This window comes from Sminthopsis crassicaudata, chromosome 5 (assembly GCF_048593235.1).
Source record: "Sminthopsis crassicaudata isolate SCR6 chromosome 5, ASM4859323v1, whole genome shotgun sequence".
Classification (NCBI taxonomy): domain Eukaryota; kingdom Metazoa; phylum Chordata; class Mammalia; order Dasyuromorphia; family Dasyuridae; genus Sminthopsis; species Sminthopsis crassicaudata.
In genome coordinates, this window is record NC_133621.1 from 198,350,984 (window position 1) to 198,375,117 (window position 24,134).

At 39.0% G+C, this 24,134-nt stretch overlaps 1 protein-coding gene across 1 annotated transcript in view; it reads left to right on the top strand.

Moving 5' to 3' along the window:
• CACNA1C (calcium voltage-gated channel subunit alpha1 C) overlaps positions 1–24,134 on the top strand; it is a 799,944-nt gene that overhangs the window by 734,268 nt on the left and 41,542 nt on the right. The window contains 6 exon segments of the mRNA XM_074269400.1: positions 9,772–9,804; positions 13,848–13,976; positions 15,817–15,882; positions 17,164–17,255; positions 20,530–20,695; positions 22,151–22,278. Of these exon segments, the coding sequence (XP_074125501.1) occupies positions 9,772–9,804; positions 13,848–13,976; positions 15,817–15,882; positions 17,164–17,255; positions 20,530–20,695; positions 22,151–22,278 (614 nt within the window).

Genomic DNA, 24,134 nt, shown 5'->3' on the forward strand with positions numbered 1-24,134 from the left:
AGAGAACACTTCCCAGAGCATTTTGTACTGTAATCCAACCAAGGGATACTGATTTTTCCGCACCCTCAAGATCCTCCTAATCTAAACAGTCTCTGACATGCCATCCAGCTCTGAATCTTTGACTATGACTGAGCATTAGAAGTATTCTAGAGCTAGTATTTTCCCTATAGATTCTATAACAGTATATGTGAGGATAAGGTTTTGAAGACCCCAAGGCAGGGAAGGAAGGAGGATTTGGACTTTGGGAAAAAGAAGAGGCAGACAATTCTAGCCCTGAGAAGTCCCTGAAGAAGAAACATCAGGAAGGCATAATCAGTTGCCAAGGTTTCCTCCTATTTAAATCTATGTTCCTTCTAGAGGGCCTCAAATAAAGGCTAGCTGTATGGAAACTTGTAAAGGATATGGCAGAATGTTCAGGTTCAGGTTAGACTAAACAACCTCTGACTACAGCTTTCACCCTTCTGTACCTTTGATACAGTAGCCTGAAAAGGGGACTGTGAGCAGGCAAAAAAACCCAGGATGGGGGCTTCAGTTTTCTGACACCTGGACTGAGTGACACCTGGATTTCCTAGAACTTCTTCAATAAATCACTGAATTATGACTAGTTTCTGTATAAACTCTTCCAGAGCTCTGGAATGAAAATGACCAGCATGCCTTACATGTCTCTCAAAAGACAGGAGAAGCAGTCCCCAACTTGTGAAGGTTATGTTCCAAAATTTCTTAAACAAAGATGTTGTTTGGAACTTGGACTGGATTTCCCCACAGTAACAATGTTATAAATGGTAGTTGCTAGGCTAGCCCACAAAAGTCTTCTTAACTCTTAACATAACCAAAGTCTACTTCCAGACTAGCAGCGACATAGAACCTAATCATAATATGCAATATTGTTTCTATAGTCATGTCTGACTGTGATCCCATTTGGAGTTTTCTTGGCAAACTGGAAATTTGCCAATTCCTCCTCCAGCTCATTTTACAGATGAGGAAGCTAAGATGAACAAGGTCCAGGCTCACATAGCTGGTAGGTATCTAAAGTCGGATTGAATTCAGGAGTGACTGACTTCAGAACTGGTACTCTATCCATTGTCACCTAGAAATCTAATATTTCTAGAGGAGAATCTATTAGAGTGTCAACTTGGGACTTGAGCATCACATTTCTTCTCTCCTACCAAGTAATGGAAAAAGGGATAAGCCACTATTGCAAGCCCTGAAATATCAAGGTGGGATCAAGGGTTCTAAGATTAAGACTTACAAGAAGTAGGACTTTCTTCCATTATTTTATTTTGCTTAGACCATCAAAATGTTGATAACATTCATCAATTGGTAGAACAGGGAGAAACATTTATTTTGTTTGTTTTTTTTAATCTGATTTCTCTTATGCATCAAGAGAACTGTATAAATATATTTATACATATTGGATTTAAAAAAAAGGAGAGGGAGAGAGTCCAGATGGAAATTCCAACCACTTCAACTCCTCAGCTCAGATCATCTAGTGCAAGCATTTATAGAGGAAGAAACCAAAGTCCAAAAGAATCAAATTGCTTACCCAAAGTTTAAAGGGGATACTTCTAAGTCTTTTGGTTCCCCCAGGCACCATTTTTATTTCCTTTAGAATGGGCTTCACCCAAGCCTGCATGTATTTCTGTCCATAACCACCACCAGTTATGCTAACCAGAGTAATAAAATGCAGACTTTTGTGTCCTTGGAATCACTAAGACATTTCCTAAGAGTTTTCAATGCTGACAATAATGGGAAACAGAGGATTCATTTAGATTTCATAAGAAAAGCTAAAGGTAGAAATAAGATTAATCATCTGTCTTGCAAGTGAAAATGAGATTCAGACTAACTTTGGGTATTTTATCACAATAACTAGGAAGGGCTGGAACCAAGGATGCTGCCAATTACATGGAGGAGGCTTTATGATGAAGTAGAAAGAGCGTTGAACTAAAAGTGAGGACACATGTTCCAGTCTTAATTCTGCTATAATCGTGCTACCCTTGGTCATATCCCTGTGCCTGTTTCCTCTTTTCTAAAATGGAGGAGGGCAGATCTGTGGAGCTCTAAGATCCCTTCCAGTTCTAACAATCTATGGATCTGCTTAGATCAGTAGTGTGGAAGCTAGGAAAGTAGTAATGATAAAAAGAAAGGATGACCTACCACTTCTAAGCCAAAAGTTCCTAACTTACCATGGTGGGGAAGAAATAGAGATTTGTGGGAACCACCCAGATGGAATAGCAGGAGGATGCAGATGAATCTAAAGTAAGCATTTATTAGTGGAGATTTGCCTACTTTATTTAGGCTTTTATGTAGGTTTTCTCACACAAGATTTCTTAAATCTTTTGCAATATTCTCTGAAATGGTTACTTGACTTCTCAATGCCTATCCATCCTGTTCAGTAAGAAAAACCATAATTAGAGGCTGCTAGGTGACACAGTGAATAGAGCACCAGCCCAGGAGTAAGGAGGTCCTGAATTCAAATCTGGTTAGATACTTACTAGGTGTGTGACTCTGGGTAAATCATTTAAATCCTATTGTATACCCTCCAAAAAGAAATATATATATATATATATATATATATATATAAGCTCCTGAGCTATCCAAATGAGCACAGGTTCAATTTCTCTAATGACTGATATTTGGGCATGGAGAATGCAAGGGAAGCACATCAGCTATCCATAACACTATTAATATGCCTGGTACATCTGTGAGTTGGGAAAGAAAATAGAAGGAAATCAAGGAGAAAACTGCATGTCAGAAAGGAAAAAGGTGCAGCTGTCAGAAGATAGTCTCCAAAAGAGAAAACCAGACCCATCAAATTCTACAGAAATAGCTCTTTATTCTATCTCCAGTCCCTGGGGTCAGCCCTATATTTCTGACCTAGATGGGCAGGAACTATCTCCTTCACTAGTCCTCCCCATTGCCTTTGCACTCTTATTCCTTCTAAACACACACACAAAGCAGGGAAGAATGAAGTTTGGTCCCTTGTCTGGGCATCTGTTTCTCGTCTAGAGTGATGGGAGAAAGACAGCTCAGTCAGAGAAAGAGCTGCTGGCAGCATCCACCCACCCAGAGTTGACTCAGAGAGCACAGCTCCAGCCTGAGGGCCCTTCCTTCTTCCTGGGGGGAGAGGGGAGGAGCTGAGACTTCATATTCCTCGGTGGTCAGAGCTGCCACAAAGAGAAAGATTGAGCAATTGAACTCATATTTAGTTGGTGGACTAGTATGACAGCCAGTGAAGTGGGTAAAATTAGAAAGTGTGAATAGTTAGTATTATAAAATCATAGAATCATAAGTGAAAGAAACCTAGAGATCTCCTTATTCAAATCCACTTATTTTATTGCTAAGTAAATGGAAGCCAGAAGAGGTATTATAGCTTGCTCAAAAGCACATAGTGGCTGAGTTAAGAGGAATTCTAATTTCTAATTCCCAAGAATAATTTTCTCATTTTTTTTTTCATGTGCCATTGGACTTATGCTTGCATGAATTACAGGAAGAGGAAGAGTTTGCTTTGCTAAGGAAGTTAGTCATGAGTTAAGGCAGACAGGTCCAGTTCATGAAAAAATAATGAAGAAGGGAATGATTACCTCTCAAAATGATGATTATCATCTTCCCTATCTCATTTTGAAATGTTTTCTGGTGCTTTTTTTATTCCCAGTTTCTATCTCAGAGGGGAAAAAAATATGGTATCATTATAAATAATGAGTTCTATTTAAATTAGACATTAACTGAGTAGACTCTAACCTGATGATAAATGGCAATTTTGCAATTGGATTTGATCTAATATTTATAACTATTGATGTTTTGGATATTTATATAGACGGTTTCTTAGAAAGCTGAGGTTTTAGGCTTATTTTATTTTTTAAATAGTATTTTATTTTTCCAAATATATCAAAGATAGTTCTCAATATTCACCTTGGCAAAACCTTGTGTTTTGCTGTGCAGGAAAAATCAGATCAAAAGGGGGAAAAGAAAGGAAAAAAAAAAACAAGAAGCACACAAACGACAACAACAAGGTGAAAAATACTATGCTTTGGTCCACATTCAGTCTCCATAGTTCTCTCCTTGGATGTGGATGGATTTTTTTTTTTCCTATATCTCCTTGTCAATCACAAGTCAATTGGAATTTCTTTAGAATTATTTTAGCAAATGTATACAAAGTCAATAGTTCTTCTATAAGAACTATTATAGGTGAAAGAGCTCAGTTTAATCCTTCCTGTAGCAGTGCTAATAAAAAATTTAAATAAACATTTTATTGCTAAAAATGATGATAATAATGTAAGAAACTCATTTTTATAAAGGAGGTTAGTGACAACTCAGGTGTCTGACTCCAGACCCCACACTCTGTCCATTGTACCACTCACCTGCCTCTATTTGAAAATCACTCCTTTTCCTTTACAATCTCACATATTTTACTTAATGAACTTATGCCTCTTATTCTGAGGTGTCCATAGACCTCAATGGACTATTAAAATAAGGTATTTGGCCTAGAAGAGCAGAAGAATGATTCATATCTACAAAATACTTTAAGGTTTAGAAAGCACTAAGTGTTATGAAGTAGCTGGTATAAGTGTTTGTTCTACAAAGATCATGCAACTAATTCTATAGGCTCCAAACTGATTAAGCTCATTCAGGTCAAATACAGTTGGAGGAAATGGAAGTTGGCCAAATAAATTACAAGGAATCTTCTCCAGATCCTTAGCTTTAGAAAACCTTTGGTACCAAGTTCACAGGGTCCCTCTGTAGTCAAGAACTACAAAAACCAAAAACCCTAGGTTTTCTCAGTAGTCCCTTCTGTTGAGTAAGTGGTCTGGATCCTAAAACAAAGGACCCCTCTCCTACTCATGGTTTCAATATAACCATATATGACAAAGCCAATTACACTTATTATAAGAGCATAATATAACAGGTTAAGAAGGAGGAACATAAGCTGCTCCTTTCTGACCTTCCATCTTCTCACTATTATTATCCTGTTTTCTTCCCTTCTTCTCTATTCCTTTACCCCTCTTCCTTTTCTTCTCACTCCTGGCCTCTCATCTGTTCTCCATCTCCTCATTCCAAAGACAAAATCAAAATGTCTATCCTAAAGTACATTGTTTTATTTCCACATACTTCCCAATTTGGAGAACATCTTTACCCTTTTCCTGATTCTCTGGGCTTAGAGATCCTGATATCCCAGTTCCTAAAGGCCTTCTCTCCTATTGATGATTGCTGCTTATGCTTAAATGCTGGCTATCAAACTTTGGTTCCAAGTGTTCTCTCCCTCTCTTCCCATGCATCCAAACCAGGATTAAGCTTTGGCCTGTCTCCAACAGCTTCAAACAACTTTCTCTTCCAATATACCTACTCCTCTCATGCTGATTAGGCAAGAATAGAAGCCATCCGGTGGCAGGAAAGAGGCAAGGTCCAGAGGGAGCTGGAAACAAGGTCTTAAAATAACCTGGATTCCCTTCTAATCGTACCACAGAGGCCTGCCAGGTCCACAAAGCAACCCAGAAAATTCAATTAAGGGACTAATGAGAGGCTACCTACAGCTATACCTCTCTTTTTATTATACTTTTCCAGAGGAGCTCAACAATCTGTATTTTCCTGGTGGCTCAGACCAGACTGTCCTGGTCTCATTCTGCCCTTTGTCATTGTGGACCAGCAGGTTCACAGAACCATTGAATCCAGCATCCGGAAGAAACCTCAAAGGTCTTCTAGCCTATCTTTACAGTGACTATCCAACCTGTGCTTCCTAGACACTCATTTTTTCACTTTTGGACAGTTCTAATAATATACCTGTTTTTCACAATTGGAATGATCTACTTTCATGATCTACTTCTCCTCTGCAACTTCTGCCTCATGTTCCTAGTTTTATCCTTTAAGGTCAATGAGAACAAGTTGAAACCCTCTGACCGTAAAAGTTCTTCAAACACAATAAGATTGCTCAAGCATTTCAGAGCTCCCTAAAGGTACACAGAATCTGCCAGCTACTTCTTTAGGTCATCTATATACTTCACCTTTTTCTAGGCAGAGGAGAAGGCAGAAGTAACTTGCAGTCTCAGGAAATCCTAGAGAGAATTTGTTCAAGAACCCAACTCAGACGTGGACCAAGTATTCTTTTTTTTTCTTTTTTTATTATTATTAAGCTTTTTATTTACAAGATATATGCATGGGTAATTTTTCAGTATTGACAATTGCAAATCCTTTTGTTCCAATTTTTCCCCCTCCTTCCCCCTCCATCCCTCTCCCCCAGATGGCAGGTTGACCAATACATGTTAAATATGTTAAAGTAGACCAAATATTCTTAAACGTTTTTGTATTATAAACCTTTTTGACAATCTGTTGAGGATTGTGGAATCATATCTGTTGCCTGCATTCATGACTGAAGCACTACTAAATTTCACTAGAGGTCAGTCCCATTCAAGTTCCCAAACTCCCCTAAAATCTATCAACAGATCTCTTGAGGGTCAGTGGATCCCAAATAGATCCATAGACATAGTCTTGGAACTGGAAGGAACCTTACACCTTCTAGTCAGACTCTTCATTTTATATATGAAAAAAAAAGACTACTAAGATGTCTTGTCCAACACCACCTAACTAGTTAGTGGTAGTCACTGGTCATACAGATCTATCCTGTCTAGCAACCTGGTAACCTGGTAACTCTCATCCCACAACCCAACTAGGTCTCATAAAATTAAAAATGGATCATTCATCAATATAGCTATGAGATACTTTGTTTTTTTAATTACAGGAGAAAAATGCAATGATTTAGAAACCCATTTTAGCCATTGACAACCACACAGTCATCCTTTCTCTATCCCTTTCCTGATAGGAATTTTGTCTTATCTGCCTGTTGACATCTGGAGCCCCATCTCTTAGGATCCCAATCATGGAACACGGGGAAATATAGAAAAAATAATTAACAACCACAGGCACTTCTTAAGCATCCATTATGTATAGAACTCTGGCCTAGGTACTGGACAAGATACAAAGTTTAGAACAGACCCAGTCCCTGAACACGATCCTAAAAGAGATTTTATTTTCTGAGGCATGATTCACAATCTCTACATTTTCTCCCTGGATCTTAAAAACAAGGAACAAAAGTAACTCTTAGAAATAACAGAAAAATGGATCCTTTTATTAACTCTCCGTGGAGATCCATATTCAATTTGTAGTTATGCCAAATAAGGGCAATTTGCATAAATAAATGAAGTACAATAATTTATTCTTTTTTTAAAATTTTCTCTTAACCTATTGCTGGAACCTTTCACTAGAAATCTCTAAAAATTTCCCCTGTCTTTTAGATACAGAGTGATAATAATCTGCTCTTAGTCACTTAGTCATTTGCATCTACAAATGGAGTTAACTACTCTGGTATCTCATAGCCCCAGAAAATTGCAGTCTGGTTAAGAAAGAGAGATGTGAGGGAATGGCTTGCTCAGTAATTCACCCCGTGGGTAGTATTCATGGAGGCATTACCCCATTAAAACCTGGTCATTTTAAGTAAACTGAGAGAACTAGCTCTTAAGATTTCCATCAGAAGGAAAAGGTTTTAAAAGTCCCTGAACTCAGGAATTCCATAAAAAGAGTCCCTAAAGAAACTTACTATCTATACATTCCTTCTGGGTTTCCAGAATGGACTTATAAATAAGGAAAGAATGAATGAATGAATCTCAGCTTCTTCCCTCTATTTTGAATTCAGACTATAGATGATTTCTCAAAATGCTAATCTTAAAAGTTTCCATCAGTAGACACAAAGAAACTCAATTCTATCTTTCCTATAACCAATGAATATCATTTATAGTTAGGCAAGGCTTAAAGGGCCAGGAGAATATCTGAGAAGTAACTTTTTGGGAACAACCAATGTATGAACCAGAGGAGAAGTTCTTAGAGGACAAGAAGTTCTTAGTTTGATATCACATACATTTTAGGTTTTGAAAACGGATATTTTGATTTGATGACTTTATGAGTTTTTAAACTATTGCCCATTTTGATCACATTGTAGCAAAGGATAACCTAGGAAAAAATGAGGTGTTAGAGTCTTGCTTGTTTTTGTATTTCATATCACTAGGTAGAACCAAGAGAAGGCCAAAGCCCCTGGATCTCTTGGGACTGGATTGAATAGGCTCTAGGGTCCCTTCCAGCTCTAACTCAATGATCTTATGAGGGATTGCATCTTGCTTACTGAATCCTACTCCCCTATTGCAAGAAACAGAGAACTTCCCTCTTAATACTAAACTATCCTGATAGAAGAGCCCCAAGACAGATCATCTTCCATTAGCAACACCAAATCACTCTGGGGTCATCAGAATCTAGCTATCATTTGTTTGGCATTGGAAAACATTGTAAAAGATTTTCTTCATGCATTATGAAGAGATATAATAAAATGTCCTTTCTGGGTGTGTGTGTGTGTGTGTGTGTATGTGTGTGTGTGTGTGTGTATTTATGTAGATGTGTCTATCTCCTTGTTTGTCTTTTAGGGCTATGTTTTAGCTTACTGGCCATGTACCAATGATCCCAGACAGATCAAGGAAACAGATCAACCAAGAATCCCCTTGGCAGCCAGTAATGATTGTGAAGCAGAAACTCAAATTTTTGTTTCCAAAATTTGTTTTCTAAATGACCTATAGACCCTTTACTTCTTTCCTTTCCTTGATCTACTACCACCCCCACCCTTTCAAATATGAACAAACAAACAAAAAAAGCAATCAAGCTACCAACTTGTTATGGAAAGAAAAGAAAAAAATCACTTGAGAAACATGATAATAGAGAATTGTTTTCAGACTTTAAGAAAATGTCTAGCTGGGCACATTTTCATTGTATAGAAATTCCATCCTGTGTTTTCTTTATATGTACATTAAAAACAAAAACACAAGAGCAACCACCTGAAAGAGGAAGGTAAAAACTAAAAAATGCAACTATAAAAGTGGCCTCTGTAGGAAATCTATCACGATTAATTTCAGATCCATAGGGGGGGGCACCCATTGTAAACTCCAAAGCATTGTGGGAAGATGTTGGCACCTACCTATAGAACAATTAACTGGGTCTTCTATTGTCAAATGAATTCAGCAGTCAAACCCCAGAGAATGGTTTTTAAGGAGTGTTCTGAGGGACCAGGCAAATAATATGGGCATAAATTGTAGAAGAGTTATCACCTAGATATGAGCCATGTTATTTAAAGATTAAGTTTTTCAAATCAGCCCTCTGGAAGATAAAAAATGGGGTTTATTTCCTCAGATTCTACAAGAATCAAAAGATCTTAGTCCTTTTGAAGATCCAGATGTCCATTATCCAGTGCTTAAGCTTCTTTGCCTGAAGAGACATGGGCACAGATGAGGAAGCATAAGCAAAATTTTCCTCTCTTGGTTACCCAGAAAAAGTTGATAGCCCCATTGTGCAAGCTATCAGATATTGAATTGGGAATCACCAAAAGATACCATGACTTACCTCTGTAAGGGTGGGCTAGAGACCAGTCATTTTATCTAATTAGTGCCTGGCCGTAGTCTTGGGTTAATGAAGTTCTTCCTAATGCTTGCTTGAGGGGGAGTAAAAGAGAGCTCTAAAATGGTAGCCATACCCAGACAATATACAATTCCTGGGACAACTTGGAACCTGACAGGCCTACTCTTTCGTGTTTGTTTCTTTTTTTGTTTTGTTTTTGTTTTTTTGCCACTTGCTTCCTTTTGCCCTCTTCTGCCACAGTGTTGCTCCTGTGTTAGCCAAGACCTAGAATACTAGGGCCTCTTCACTGGAGACTTATTACAGCTTATCTCTGTCTGCCTTCCTTTAAAGCCAGCTGAACATACCCAATGCTCTCCCTCTATGGTAAGACCAAACATACAGACCACGCTCCCAGCTTCTGTGACACTCCTCCTAACACTCTTCTCACTCTGTTGTCCACCCCAGTCACAAGAATCTCTCTGAGCCCCGAGTTCCCTCTGCATGAACCCACTGTGCCATGTTTCCATACCTGCCTGGTGTCACATGAGCTGTGAATATGCTGTACGTGTGGTGGTGTTTTTTATCATATGTTGTGAGCTTTCCTTTGGGTGAAGCTTCCCTGTTGTCCTGCCTTTCTAATACTGGGAGAGAACAAGACCCAGAGACCATTTACTGTTAAATACACTCATTCGGCTATGCTATCTAACTCTGATCCAAGATGAAGGAAAAAATTGTTGCTAATCCAATTGGTCAAGAAGGCTAAAGGAAAAAATTAATTATTTTAAGCATATTATTTGCTGACCTCCTTTTCTAAGGAGCTCATCTTGAAATGCTGAAAGACAATATCTGTCCAACTAAATGGCATGTTGGTCCCCTTGAAATGGTTAAAAAAAAAAAAAAGAAGAAGAAGAAGAGGAGGAAGAAGAAGGCGGCCTTCAACTATGCAAAATTTATGAGAAAAAAGCAGACAAGAATTACATAGGATAAGAAAATATGGAGAAATTGCAATCTGCATCAGAGACTGTTAAATCAAAGATCTAATAAATTACTCAAAGTAATTACTTGGTTTCCATTTCCCCTAAGGCTAAACCCAGGGAAGTAAAGGAGCTTCTTAAAGCAGGATTAATTACCAAGAGAGATTCCGACATTTCTCTGACTCCTGGTTAAATCTCTCTCCTAAAGCTCGGAGGCAAAAGAATGGTGGACTAGAGTAGATGATGTTGGGAGATGATAGTGGGAAAGATGGAATGTTACTTACCTGGATCCTATGATTTTCTCCCTAGAAAAAATTAAGTCATGAGACCTGATATTAATCTTTGTGTTTCTCTGAGGAATGTACCTGTGTAATGTTTGCAGATGCATACATTTTGAAATGGTCAAGTCAATTCTCCATTCCAGTCTGCAGTAGGCAGTAACTATAGAGCATCTAAAGACAAGACTCTTTAAGGACTCATTAAGATTAATCAATTCCACTGAACTCTTCTCCAGTATAGTCCATCTTAAGTCCTCAGGTGAGAAGAAACCGACACAACCTGTTCCTTGGGTTTTTCTAGCCCCTGGCACAATGATAAGCCTTTGAAGCTGTCTTCCTATTATATCATAATTCATTTTATTAGATGAAAGTAAATGGTCCAAGAAGAAATGTGTTTATCCTACAAACTGAGCAGCATTAGCAAATTATAGCCAACAGGGAGAGTCCTGGAAAAACAGAAGACAGCTCATTCTGCAGGGTTTGATTTGTTTGTTGGGGGACAGGACTTAAACTCATCAGAATGAGATGCTCCAATAGCGCCAACTTTTCACATGTTTGACACTCACAGCTGGATCTCCCACTCAGGATTATTCTCTTTACATTTTTCCTTCCCTCCTGAACACGCTGAAACTGACAGTCCTGCTACAAAATCTTAAGTTTTCTCTTCAAATACCTTTGGGGAAAGACAACTTCTTTTTAAGAAAAGAACACAGAATTTCAAACAGCTACACAGGTGATAGAAATAGAGATTAATGACATCAAAGATATTAAAATATGCAGTCTAGAGACCTAGGGATGTGAGAAGGATTGTAGCTTACCAGTACCTTCTTCAGTCCATTAGTGATGCCCGGAATATTGGAATTGAAAGGAACAAAAATGCCAGAAGAAGAAATGGCGGTTTTTAAATTTTCTGTCTCCTGAAGTGGGTGGAATGACTGGGTGGAAAAAGTCTCTTCCTGAAGGGTTTGGGAAGTAGAACCAATATTCATTTACTGAGATGGTTCAGATATGATCCTATCCAAAGAAGAATATAAACACTATTCCATTGTGTCTATAATTTTATTAGTCTTCTATAGGATCCTTTATCTCATTTTGAATTAGAGTGAAAGTTAGGTGGAAATAAAGCTTCTCTCCTCAACATATTTACCTCCAAGTTATTGCTGATCAACAAGCCATGAAGTTGGACAGATATTGCATGTAAGATCTCAAGTACATTTCAGTGCATGAACTGAAGCTTGGACATTGCTAAAGAGTGATTTGCTAGAAAAAAAAAAAAGTTAATTTCTTTTGCAAACCAATGAGGGGAATGGTACCTGGATGAGGTCAGTAGTAAGAAAAACACAGCTGCCCTTGGGCTGATGAATGTTCCTATTTTGTGGGAGGTGTGAAGAAATGTGGACTTGGGAACAACAGGAAATGTAAAGAGTCTGTTCTCTCCTAGTTCTGACAGCAGGAGGGGCAATGGCAGGGGTTGGGTGAGCTGCACTAGCTTGGGGAGGGGGAGAATAAGAACAGATACCCTGACCTTTATTTGAGATACTTCCCAGCTGAGCAGAATAGGCAAGCTGAATAAAGGGAAGAAAGTGGTGGGTCTATATTTTTAATGTATAGACTATGTGGTTCTCAGTTTCAGAAGCAGAGAATGAGAAGAAACATCCTCATTCTCATGGGCACTAGATGTCCAAGGACCTGGGGCACACAAAATTTAAAGTCCCATTGGAGCCACAAAACTCGAGACTATTTTTGGTCTTGTTTGCCCATCTCTTCCTTTATCCCCTCCCCAAAATGAAGACACTCCCTCACGAATACTCTTTAGAAAGATGGTGTTCCCCAAGGTAGAACATTTCTCTTTGAACAAGATGAAGCTGGTCAACTCAACAAGGACAATAGTGACTTCCTTTACAATTCCTTTACAAACAGTCAGAGTCAGATACAGGGCCCTGGCCAAAGAAAAGAAGGGAAATAGTAAATAGTAAAGAAATTGATAGCATAGATAAATCATATATGAGTATGGGGGAGAGAGAGACAGAGCAAGAAAGAGACAAAGAGAACAGGGATGGGGAAAGAGGAAAGAGACACAGACAGACACAGAGACAGAGAGATAAAGAAAGAGAAAGAGTGAGAAAAAGAGAGAGAGACAGAGACAGAGACAGAGAGAGAGAGAGAGAGAGAGAGAGAGAGAGAGAGAGAGAGAGAGAGAGAGAGAGAGAGAGAGAGAGAGAGAGAGAGAGCTTTCTATAACATTGTAACCAGATTTTGAGTAAATGCTATGGAGTTGATGTTTATCCTTCATTCTAGAAGAGGACCAGGTTGGAAGAAATGTTAGTGAATCTACAGCCAGAGGACATGCTGACTTGACAATTAATATAAAGGGCAGTCAGACCCCACCCATCATTGTCATTCCTTGCTTATCATCCTTAACTCTTCCAACTTTACTGAATTTGACCCTAGGATTTAAGCTTCCTAGAACAATGCCCCTTTCTATCAAAGCCACGGTTCCACTTTTTGGCCAGGGTAGAGCCAGTGCCAGCAGCAAAAGGAAAGAATGCAAGCCTTTTATGTTTGAAGTCTTGACCCACAGACAATGCCCACTCAAGATCTGGAGCCCCTTGGCAGTGCCAGATTAAGGGTAATATAAAGCAGTATCAAGGATTTCATAGCCATAATGAAATATAGTGTGCCAGTGGAATCAGAGACCAGTCCTAGAACCAGAGCCTTTCATAATAGCAATTTCTTCTGGCCCTTCTTCAGTCACTAATATGAAAGATCTCAACTACACCAAAATTTGAGACTGAAGGTTGAAAAAGAAAGAGGATTAAAGTGAAGAAGTAAGAGAAGAGGTGTTCAGAAATAAAATCCTGACTTAGGGGAATATACATCTAAGTGTGGCTCAGCTCTTCATAGAAGCTAACTTGATCTTGGTTATATAAACCAAAGGAAGGATTGAGCATGGAGACTCACCAGAGAGCATTCTGGGTACAACCTGAAGACAGATTCTGGGAAATAGGAAAGGAAATTCAAAGAAAAAAACAGAGTGCAGCTAACCCCATTCCACCCTTACCAATCCCCTGCCTCAACCAGGCACTGCTTTCTTGGAGCAGGGCTTCCACCCTCCATCCCCACTCCCTCTCTCTGGCTATGTTAACTACTACCTCATGTTACCAATGGATTCCAGAATGCAGAGGAGAATTCCCGGATCTCCATCACCTTCTTCCGACTCTTCCGGGTCATGCGTCTTGTCAAGTTGCTGAGCCGTGGGGAGGGCATCCGCACCCTGCTCTGGACTTTCATCAAATCTTTTCAGGTATTCCCCTTCTTTCTCCTCCTGCCAGCAACAACTTAAAAACAATTTTATCCTCCTTGGGAAAGATTTTCTTATCTGATTAAGGAGAGACATTGTAAGATATTTCACTGAAGTTTTCTTTCCCAGAAATAATAAACATTTTGCATATTTAATTACGTCTGTTAAGTAGTTATTGTTGCCTTCCTCTTCAAAAATGAATATATTTCAGCATATATACCTATTCAGTCAGTTAATTAAATTCTCTCAATGAAGAGAGAGAAGTTCTGATATTACTCCAATAGAGAAGGATTGGTGCCATTTGACCTAGTAGGTACAGGATTGCTTGGGTTCTTCAACTAAGTATGTATGGTAAGGTAATTCCTCTTTTAATTACCTGCCATAGTTTTTCCCATTTATTAAAAGAGGGAGAATGTTTATAAAAAGAGGGCTATATTTGTAGTCCTATGTAACTACAAATGAGGTTATAAATATGAAGGTTAAAAAGGAAAAAAAAAACCACCATCCTTCTGTTAAGTACTTTGAATTTCTTGAACATATGTGATGTAGAAATCCCAGCTATAGCTGTCTGGCCTCCATCTGCAGAGAAGCCCTGACAATATAGCAGAGGGTGGGAAGACTTTTATTCTAGACTTTTATCACCACTCTCAAGCATCTCAAATCAAGGAAACTCAACAACACTGAATTATGGTCTTCTTTTTGGGAAAAAGTGATAGGACCTAGAATCTATTTCTGACTCTGGGCAGAAGCCACCATGATAGAAAGGAATGCCTATTTAGCCTTCAGACATCTGCCTTAACCCAGAGACAAAGCCAGCAATGGGCAAAAAGTTGGCTATCTGATCCCAGGCTCTGGGCTTGTCGAAGCAGTGTCCTTCCATTTCCAATAGCCAGTCCTTCTGCTGGGACTGAGAAACAAGTATTTCCCAAGTGCAAATGTCTGAGACTGGAAGCCGAGGAAGAGTGTGTTTCCATTGTTTTGTAGCTAGTATCTCAAATAGTGTGATTATTGAATGTTTAACGTTGTATGTTTAATGTTTAAACATTTGTTTAAATGACCTCGGTGCTCTTTTAGCTCCCAGTCTATAGTCCTATAATGTCCAGGGAAGTTTAATAGATTGAAAGTCACAGAGATCTTAACATCCCTAAGCCAATTAGAACACAGACCAAGACTGAGAATGGCCTCTGGGCTCAGTGGGACCTAAAGACCCAGCATCTCTGGGTAGAATTAGTGGAAGGGGACAAAACCCAACCTGGAGTGAGCTGAGAAAGTGTTTCTTCTATTAAAGGGGGAAGGGTGGGACTTGGAGATTGGACATGGAGCTTACTCAATGTGGATCTGCAGTGACATCTCGTGGTGGTTGAGAACACTTTCAGATAATTATCACTTTCAGAGAAAGTCTTTTCTCCAGCACAAGCACATTTCTTTTTTTTGTGTGGCTTCCAAAGGAAGCCCAGAGAGAGGCAATTACAGGATGCCCAGCAAGTGATTAAAACAGGCTGAGGTTTAGAATCCCACTAGCTCATCTTTTGGTCCTTCCTCCCCAGAATCAATCGCAGGATCTCAAAATTTTAAATATTATCTAATCCAACCTATCCATCTTGAGAGCCATTTCTTTGGCTTCTCTCCCCAGAGGTCCACCAGTCCTTTCCATGACAGGTGGCACCTTGTACCACGGGGTTATCTCAGGAAGTGGCCCAGATACTTGGTCTGATGGGTGGAATCTTGTATTACATCTTGTATCCAGCATACAAGACTGCCTGTGCAAAATACATCTTCTTGGGAGTGGGGCAGGGTGCAGTGGGGCAGTTTTTGCATTAAAGACTTATTAATTTTCTTCCAGGCTCTACCCTATGTGGCTCTTCTGATAGTGATGTTGTTCTTCATCTATGCTGTCATTGGAATGCAGGTAGGAGATACATCAGGAATTCACTCAGAATTCTCCCTCCCTTTCCTTCCTCTGCCTCTCCTGCCTCAATATTCTTCCTCCTCTTCTCTTTTCTCCTCTCCTTCCAAAATGTGTGTCTAAGGGGTTTTTTCCCCTTGGAGTCCAAAACAGAATTCTCCATGCCAGATTTAATCACTGCTTTCAGCATGGGAGGGTGACCCAATAGACAAATAAATTCCACAAACATTAGTAAGCATTTACTGTGTGCAGAAACACTGTTAGGCAAACCTTGAGATCTATGAGTCACTTTATGATTTCAAAATTGTGAGTAACAATTATTGCCAGATTCTGGTAGACCCTTTGGGGAGCTGTATCCCCAAGGATATGTTAAAAAGAGTACATATCCTTTACTAATCAGCGCCTGAAATTTAATTTAACACTCACTAATCTAAGAGTTACACTCAATAGGGATATCCTGAAGGGACTTCTATTTACTTCAGAAGTGAAAGATACAATTCATTAAAAGCTAAATAAATATAATTTTAAAAGGGCCATAAATGGTTTGGGGTTAGAAAAAGATAAGGAAAATTTCTGTATATGTGATAGAATCTGAGTTGAATCTTGAAGGAAGCTAAGGATTTTAAGAAATGGAAATATGGCAATGCATTCCAGGAATAGGGGGGATTGTGTAAATAACAAAAATTGAAGAACCAAGCCAGGTCCAGTCCAATGCATTGGTTTTCAGTATGTTGTGAGTAGATCCAATAGATTCCTACCTAAAAAGACCCTAAAAATTAAAGCCAAGAAGAAAATAGTTCCTTCTCACAGACCTTCATGGATCCAATAAATGCTGATTGTTTCAGGGATTCAAATCAGTTCAACAAATATACAATCTGCAAACAATTGCTTACTATGTATGTGTGGGACAAGACCACCAGCTCAAATAAATCAAGGAGATTTCTCAAGGCAAAAGCAGGAAGGAATTTTATTACAATCTCACGAGAAAGGGCGTCTTCCTCTCCATAAGCAGTTAGGCAAGGAGAGGCAAGGCCTATTTAACAGACAAGAATTATGGAGGAGAATAATTAGGTGGGAAAATGGGGATAAAGATTAGAGAGGGAAGTTGTGGCTTGCTAGCCCTGAAAGTGTTGCTTGGAAAACTAGGTGTCATGGGAATTTTATGTGAAAATTATCTCACTCTAGGATCACCTCTGGCCTTTGACAAGCCCAGTAGTATTTGTAGATTGTAGATGGGAACTGGGGGCTTAATCAACTGTATCACAGATGCCTTCTCTCTGTTAGGTGTTTGGCAAAATTGCCCTGAATGATACCACAGAAATCAATCGGAACAACAACTTCCAGACCTTTCCTCAAGCTGTCCTGCTACTCTTCAGGTGGGTAACTCAGAGATGCAGCTGTAAATATTTTAAAATCACCAGATGGTATTGGAGAGCAAGGCAGGTTCAAACATGAATCACACTCCACCAGAAGAATGATCTTCATACATGGGGGAATTCAATCCCTCATCCATTCCTATGGCTGGAATTCCCCTAGCAATTCCCTGTCGAGGGAATCCTTTAAAAATCCATTAAACTCAAATCTATTAAATATGTAACTCCAAATCCCAGGTTCAGCCTCTCTCTGCCTGAAATTGAACCAAAGTCTCATCTCTAAATCAGGGAATTCCCCTTCCCTTACATAGTCTTAAGTAAAAATTCAATAAAATATTTATATTGACCAAGTGTTTAATCATATTTAAAGGCTTAGAAGTAAACATGCACATTTAGAACCAAGGCTAATGCTTCCTAAGTTTAGGAGGAAGCAGGAAGTTTACAGTGAATAATTCATAATACATTTATGCTTCTCCCTGGAGAGAGGGAAGAAGTGTGTGCTAAGAGCTCTCTTCCTGGCCCATGATCAATCATATTTCACACCAGGACCCTGCATGGATCATCCTCTCCTCCCTGGATAAGGTATCACTGCAGTCATTCCCTATAGCTTAATCTCCATTTGGTAGCCCTCCATGGTTCTCTATTCTTGCTTCTTGTTTTTCTGGCTCCTACTTCTGCTGCTCATCCTAGGTTCTTCCTCCAGGCCTCTTCAAAACCAAAATCAGAGGGAAAAACCTTGAAGATTTGCTGCATCCTTGTTTTGTTTGTTTGTTCTGGTGGGGGATACTCCAGCCAGGAAAGCAAGCACCTGAGTCCCAAGTTTCTCAAGCCATTCCCCCTGTGCTGTGGCCAAAAATGGGCTACCCTTATTCTCATTGCAACTCAGAAGCTCAGAGGAATTGTCACATCTATGAGCTCTGAAACTCCTGTCCATCCATCTCCCCTTCTTCCACAGTCTTCCATCCTCACTACAACTTTCAGTCCTGAATTGTATTAGCCCAAAGGAAATGCAAAATGTGCAAAATTAGAGAAGCTATCCCAGATGTTCATAAGGACCATTTGTGTCCAACTTGTGGAAGAGCACTGGGAGCTTGTAATGGTCTGATTGGTCACAATCAGATACACTGTACCCCGACTCTAACACAGTGATGTCATTTTGGTCCTCTCCCTCATCATACAACCCATTTTCAAAAATGGCAACAACAAATATAAACAACAAAAAATAACTCCTTTGGAGAGGAAGATTTAATATTAATTAGCTCACTAAACATGCACATTCAGTGCTTGCAATTATTTTTCACCCACTTCTTGTTTTGTTGATTTTATCAGTTTAGCAGTTCAGTGGCTCAGCATCTTGTTTTGTACAACTAATTATGTCAGAAAGTGGTCTTTCTCTAAGTCTTTGTCCATATAAGGAAAAATAATTCTATAGGATGCTCACGCTCCCTGTGCTCCCTGGCAGATAAGTTGCTAGAGATGGACCACCATCACATTGTTCACTCAGACTGTCTTGGGATCCTAGGAGAAATCTATCATGAGGAAATACACTTCTCTTTACTCAAAGCTAGCTCTAAAACTAAACTACCAATTTGTTTCCATTTGTGGAAACAGTCTTGATGATACTTTTAGATCATAAGCATAATTATTTGCTTAGCAATAAGGCAAAAGAAATAATAATATTAGAGTTGTTCATCTAGTAAAGCAAATGCAGGAATCATAGTTATATTATAATTCACACACAAATATGGTTCATATTTTCCTACCAAGGCACAGTATCTACAAGAAAGAGAGTGCATGTATATGTACACATACACACACACTGGCTGGGAGAACATGAGTGAGGAAACTCATCTTCTTGGGGTAACTTACAGCTTTGCATTCCAGACTTGGTTTTCATTGGTCCATTCAGGAACACCTGTACCACATAAAGCCATGTCTGTGCTAGCTTCTTGTTTTTCTGTCCTCATCGTTCAACCTGGGAAAATCCTCATTTCTTTTATTCTCCAACCAACAAAACATTTGTAAGCTCTTTAAAACTACACTCTTAAAAGGATATCGGAAAAGAGTTAAATTTTAATTTATCTACTAGTTCCCTTTAAGCCAGAGAATTCCCAGACTCACTAGGCTAGCTTTCTATGAGCAATACAAGTTCAGGCAGAGCTATTTCACTCAACGGGATTCTAATCAAGTTATAGCAAACGGAGTTTCCCCCAAAAAAACCTGTTTGCCCTCTGGACAAGGTAAACAAACCCTTCCCATTCTTCACTCATCAGGATTCTGGATCTGAGAATCTCTTCCTATTGAGCAATATACAACTGTTAAAATCTCTTTTCTTTGGACAAATATCTGAGATGCTTCACTTCTCAAACTCTAGATGTCGCTAAAGGTAAATAAATGGGACTAAAGCCACATTCTAATAAGAAAAAAAAAAAGCCTTTTATCCACTCAAGAACTGGAAGCTTTATTTTGTCCATTTCCCTTACTCAACACTAACTCTCAAGCTAAACTACCAAGTGCTTCCATTTATAGAATCAGTCATGGTGACTTTCAGATCTTAAACATATTTGTTTCTGTAGTTTTTGTTTTTAAACAGGTCAGAGTTTCTTTTTTTCCCTTTCCCACTTGTCCATTTCCAGAGTCTTTATTCTCTTGCAATCTTCCATTTTTCTCACCATATACTCCTTACATCAGAGTTCTTTGACTCAACATTCACTTAGCAGGCAAATAACTCCTCAAATCCCCAAGACACAGAATTCAATAAATTCATTCATACCAAAATGAATTTTAATGTTAACTACCCAGGAATGACCATGCCTAGAATTAAAGGAATAAGTGTCTAATGAAATAAATCAAGGCAGCGAATCAGGACAGTGATTGAGAATATTTTGTATGTATGTCTCTCAAATCACAGTACATAGAAAGTTCATATTTCATAAATGTCCAAGTTGACCCTGTTGGAGATACTATAATTATTGTGATTTCTGAATATAATGATGACCTATAATGATAGAGCTTTTTGTTTTCCTTTGTCTCTTAGGCTTTTAATGGTAGTTGTTTATTGTTCAATTTGTTTGTTTACATAATTCCAGCCTAATTTTTAAATTTCAGTCGTTATTCTTTCTCACAACAAAAATATGCATCTCTTCCATCTGAATCTGGCCAGCTCCCATGTCACAAAATGCAACTGGTAATGTTATTGGCAACGACTATTGTCTTGTAGTCCCTCCTTGCCAAGTCTGAGTTTTGATCCTGCCTTATCTCTGTTCTCCCCCCATAGGTGTGCCACAGGGGAAGCATGGCAAGATATCATGCTGGCCTGTCTTCCAGGAAAGAAATGTGCTCCTGAGTCTGAATCAAGTAACAGTACTGAGCCAGAAACGCCCTGTGGTAGCAGCTTTGCCGTGTTTTATTTTATCAGTTTCTACATGCTCTGTGCCTTTTTGGTGAGCTAATTCTGAAAGCTAACCTTTTCTGGCCTCTCATCCCATCCCTGCTCCAATCTGACCAATGCTAGAGAAATGCACATTCTGTTCTAGAGTTCCGTGGGCCCTCAGGGTGGCTAGGTCCCAGAAGAGCCCAAATTCCAGTCACAGAAAGACTTGGCTTTGGAAGATGCAAGCTTGTCCAAAAACAATGAGAAATGCGGAGTATATCCATCCATGGCCAAAAGCTCAAGCAGCCCAAATGGTGCACATTTTCCTTCTTGACTATTGGGAGCATACCCTATTGTGTGGCTCAAAATGGTGAGTGATCACCATTTATTAAAAAAAAAAAAAAAAAGCTAGAGATATCTCTAGGAGCAAAGTGAAAGTTTATTATACACTCTCACGAGAAGCGGATGTCCCTCTACTCAAACAATCAAAAGGAGGAGGCACCTTTTGGGACAAGTTTTACACTTTAAATAGTCCCTAACACAAATACTCCTCCCATTCATCATCATTGGCTGAGGGTCTTACATTTTAAATTCAGGAACTACTCAGGAAAATGAATTTTAGCCAGTAAGTACATAGCTGCCCATATTTGATTGAGGTAGAAAGAAAATGATGTCATGAGAGAATACTAAATAAGGGGACTTAGGTATGTTCTTGAGTCGATGCTCAAAGACTACCTTCAGGCCCACTCCAACTGTGGGGCAGATGAAGCCTTACTCAATTTTCACAACTGTCTTGAGAAATCTCACTCTATTTCATTCACAATGAGCAAGAAATACAATTAGACATATTTTGATTGTGTATAACAGAGAAATTTCTGAAAATTAGGAAAAGAGATCTAAATGGAAAGGGTCCTTAGTCCAGCCCTCTCATTTTACAGGTTAGGAAACTGAGGCCTTGAAAGGTTAAATGGCCTGTTCCAGATGATGTGAATAGTAAATGTCAAAACTGAGATTTCAATTCAGGTCTCATGATTCTAAGTTAAATGGAAATAAACCTACTATTTAGGTCTCCAATACTAAATATTTAGGCATAGAAAATTTTAGACTAAAAGCTTCTATTGTCTCTTCTAAGTTCTGGAACCCACATAAACAGTAGTGCATTTTCCTGCTGACCTTTGTAAAACTATATTTTTAAAAGAAAACACTAGTTTTATAGCCTGCTATATGGTTTCCTTGGAAAGCTAATATTTCTAACATTCAAAATGGCAAGGGACAAGATTTTGAACAATTATTTCTTGGAGATAGTAGCAGATAGCTTTCAGAAATCTCCACTTGCCACCAAAAAAAATCAACTGTATAGCTCTGCTAAAGAAAAAAGAAGCCCCATTCTCCCTTCAGGGGCCCAGACAGCAGGGCTCCATGTCATGTCCCCAGTTAATTATCTTAGAACAGAGAATTATGGCCTTGACAGAAGCAGGAGTGTCTGGGTAGGGTCACTGAAAGCCCCGCTTTCTACCTTCTGCAGATCATCAACCTCTTTGTAGCTGTTATCATGGACAACTTTGACTACCTGACAAGAGACTGGTCCATCCTAGGTCCCCATCACTTGGATGAATTCAAAAGGATCTGGGCAGAATATGACCCTGAAGCTAAGTAAGTATACACAGAATGTGGCATATCTCTGCTAATATTTACAATAGCAGACAGATCCATACTGAAGGTGTGGAGAGAGAGTAATACAAATAGTGGCTATAGATAAGAAAAATTACCCTGGGATTAGAGGCTTGCAACTAAGTCTTCAGAATTCATTTGGAAATATTATGAAATGTTATCAGCGTGAAAGATAAAAAAACAGAAAGAGAAAGAAAAGAGGAAGGGAAGGGGGAGGAGAAGGAGAGTGATATTGGATAGAAGGAAGGAAGGAAGAAAGGAAGGAAGAAAGGAAAAGAGGGAGGAAGGAAGGAAGGAAGAAAGGAAGAGAGGGAGGAAGGAAGGAAGAGAGGGAGGAAGGAAGGAAGAGAGGGAGGAAGGAAGGAAGGGAGGGAGGGAGGGAGGGAGGGAAAGAAAGGGAGGGAGGGAGAAAAAGAAAGAAGAAAGAAACAAGGAAAAAAGAACTAAGCTAAGATTAGTCATGTTAAGAAAATTGCAGAACCACAATAATTCATAAAAGTTTACATTTACATATATGTAACTTTATGATTTATAACCTACACAAAAATCCTCCCCTGAAACCTCACCAATAAATTAGAGTGGCCTGGGCTCTTGAAAGCAATGCCAATGGAGCTTCACCTCTGGAAGCTCTTTCAAATAGAAAAATCTTTGAGTATAGACCTAGAAACAGCCTGTAGATTTCCTATACTTCATGAAAGCAAACTTCAAAACCTCAAATAGTTTTTAAAAGAAATTGATTAGGTTATTTGGGGGAAAGGGACAGACAGAGACAGACAGAGAGACAGAGACAGAGAGATTCAGAGTCAGACAAAGAGAGACAGAGATAGAGAGACAGAGAGATAGAAACAGAGAGATTCAGAGTCAGACAAAGAGAGACAGAGACAGAGAGACAGAGAGATAGAGAGAAAGGAAGAGAGAAATGGAGAGAGACAGAGACACAGAGACAGATAGAGACAAAGAGAGACAGAGATAGATAGAGACGGGCACAGAGACAGGGAGAGGGAGAAGAAGAGGAAGAGGGAGTACTGGGTTCTGAAAAGTTTATTTTATACAGGATTTAGACAGTCTCATGTGAATCATCTGACAAAGATATCATACATTAGCCACATACAAATCACATGAAGTTATTGACAAAACACAAACTTGGGTGGACCCAAAACAAGTCCTGGATATGGAAGTCCCAAACAAGAATACTTTGGATGTAAGACCTAAAATTCCTTGTGGCTATTTCCAGCATTCCTGGAGAGTTACTGAGATCAGGTAACATTCTGAGTACAAACAACCTCCGAAGAATATAATAATTTTATGAACTATATAATTAAGCATTCTTCCCATGCCATCTTAGCAAATTCAGAGAGAGATATCTCTGTCTTGGTCATAGGGGAGTGAATTTTTTTAGTCACAATAACTCTCAAGGACCATAAACTAAGCCAGGGATTATGATCGTCAATAAGGAAGAGAGGTCCCACTGACAAAATCACAGATTCTTGAAATAGTGAAGTATGATTTGGAAAGCACTCTCCTCACAACCTTGTAGTGCCTAAGTCATCTGAGTATTATTGTTCCAGTTTTGTTGATGGGGATCAATTGAGTCAGAGAGAGAAGTTAAATGACATACCTATAGTCACATAGCTAATAAGCATCAGAAGCAATTCTTGACTCCAGGACTTTTAACTTTACCTCCAGTGTGCTTTGCATTACATCATACACCAGTTCAAAAACACTTCAATCATGGACAATAAATCACATATAGCAGGCATTCAGCAAACACTTGTAGATCGATTTATTGAATCAATAAGAATTTTAGTTAGACTTTTAAAATCCCTTCACTTTAAAAC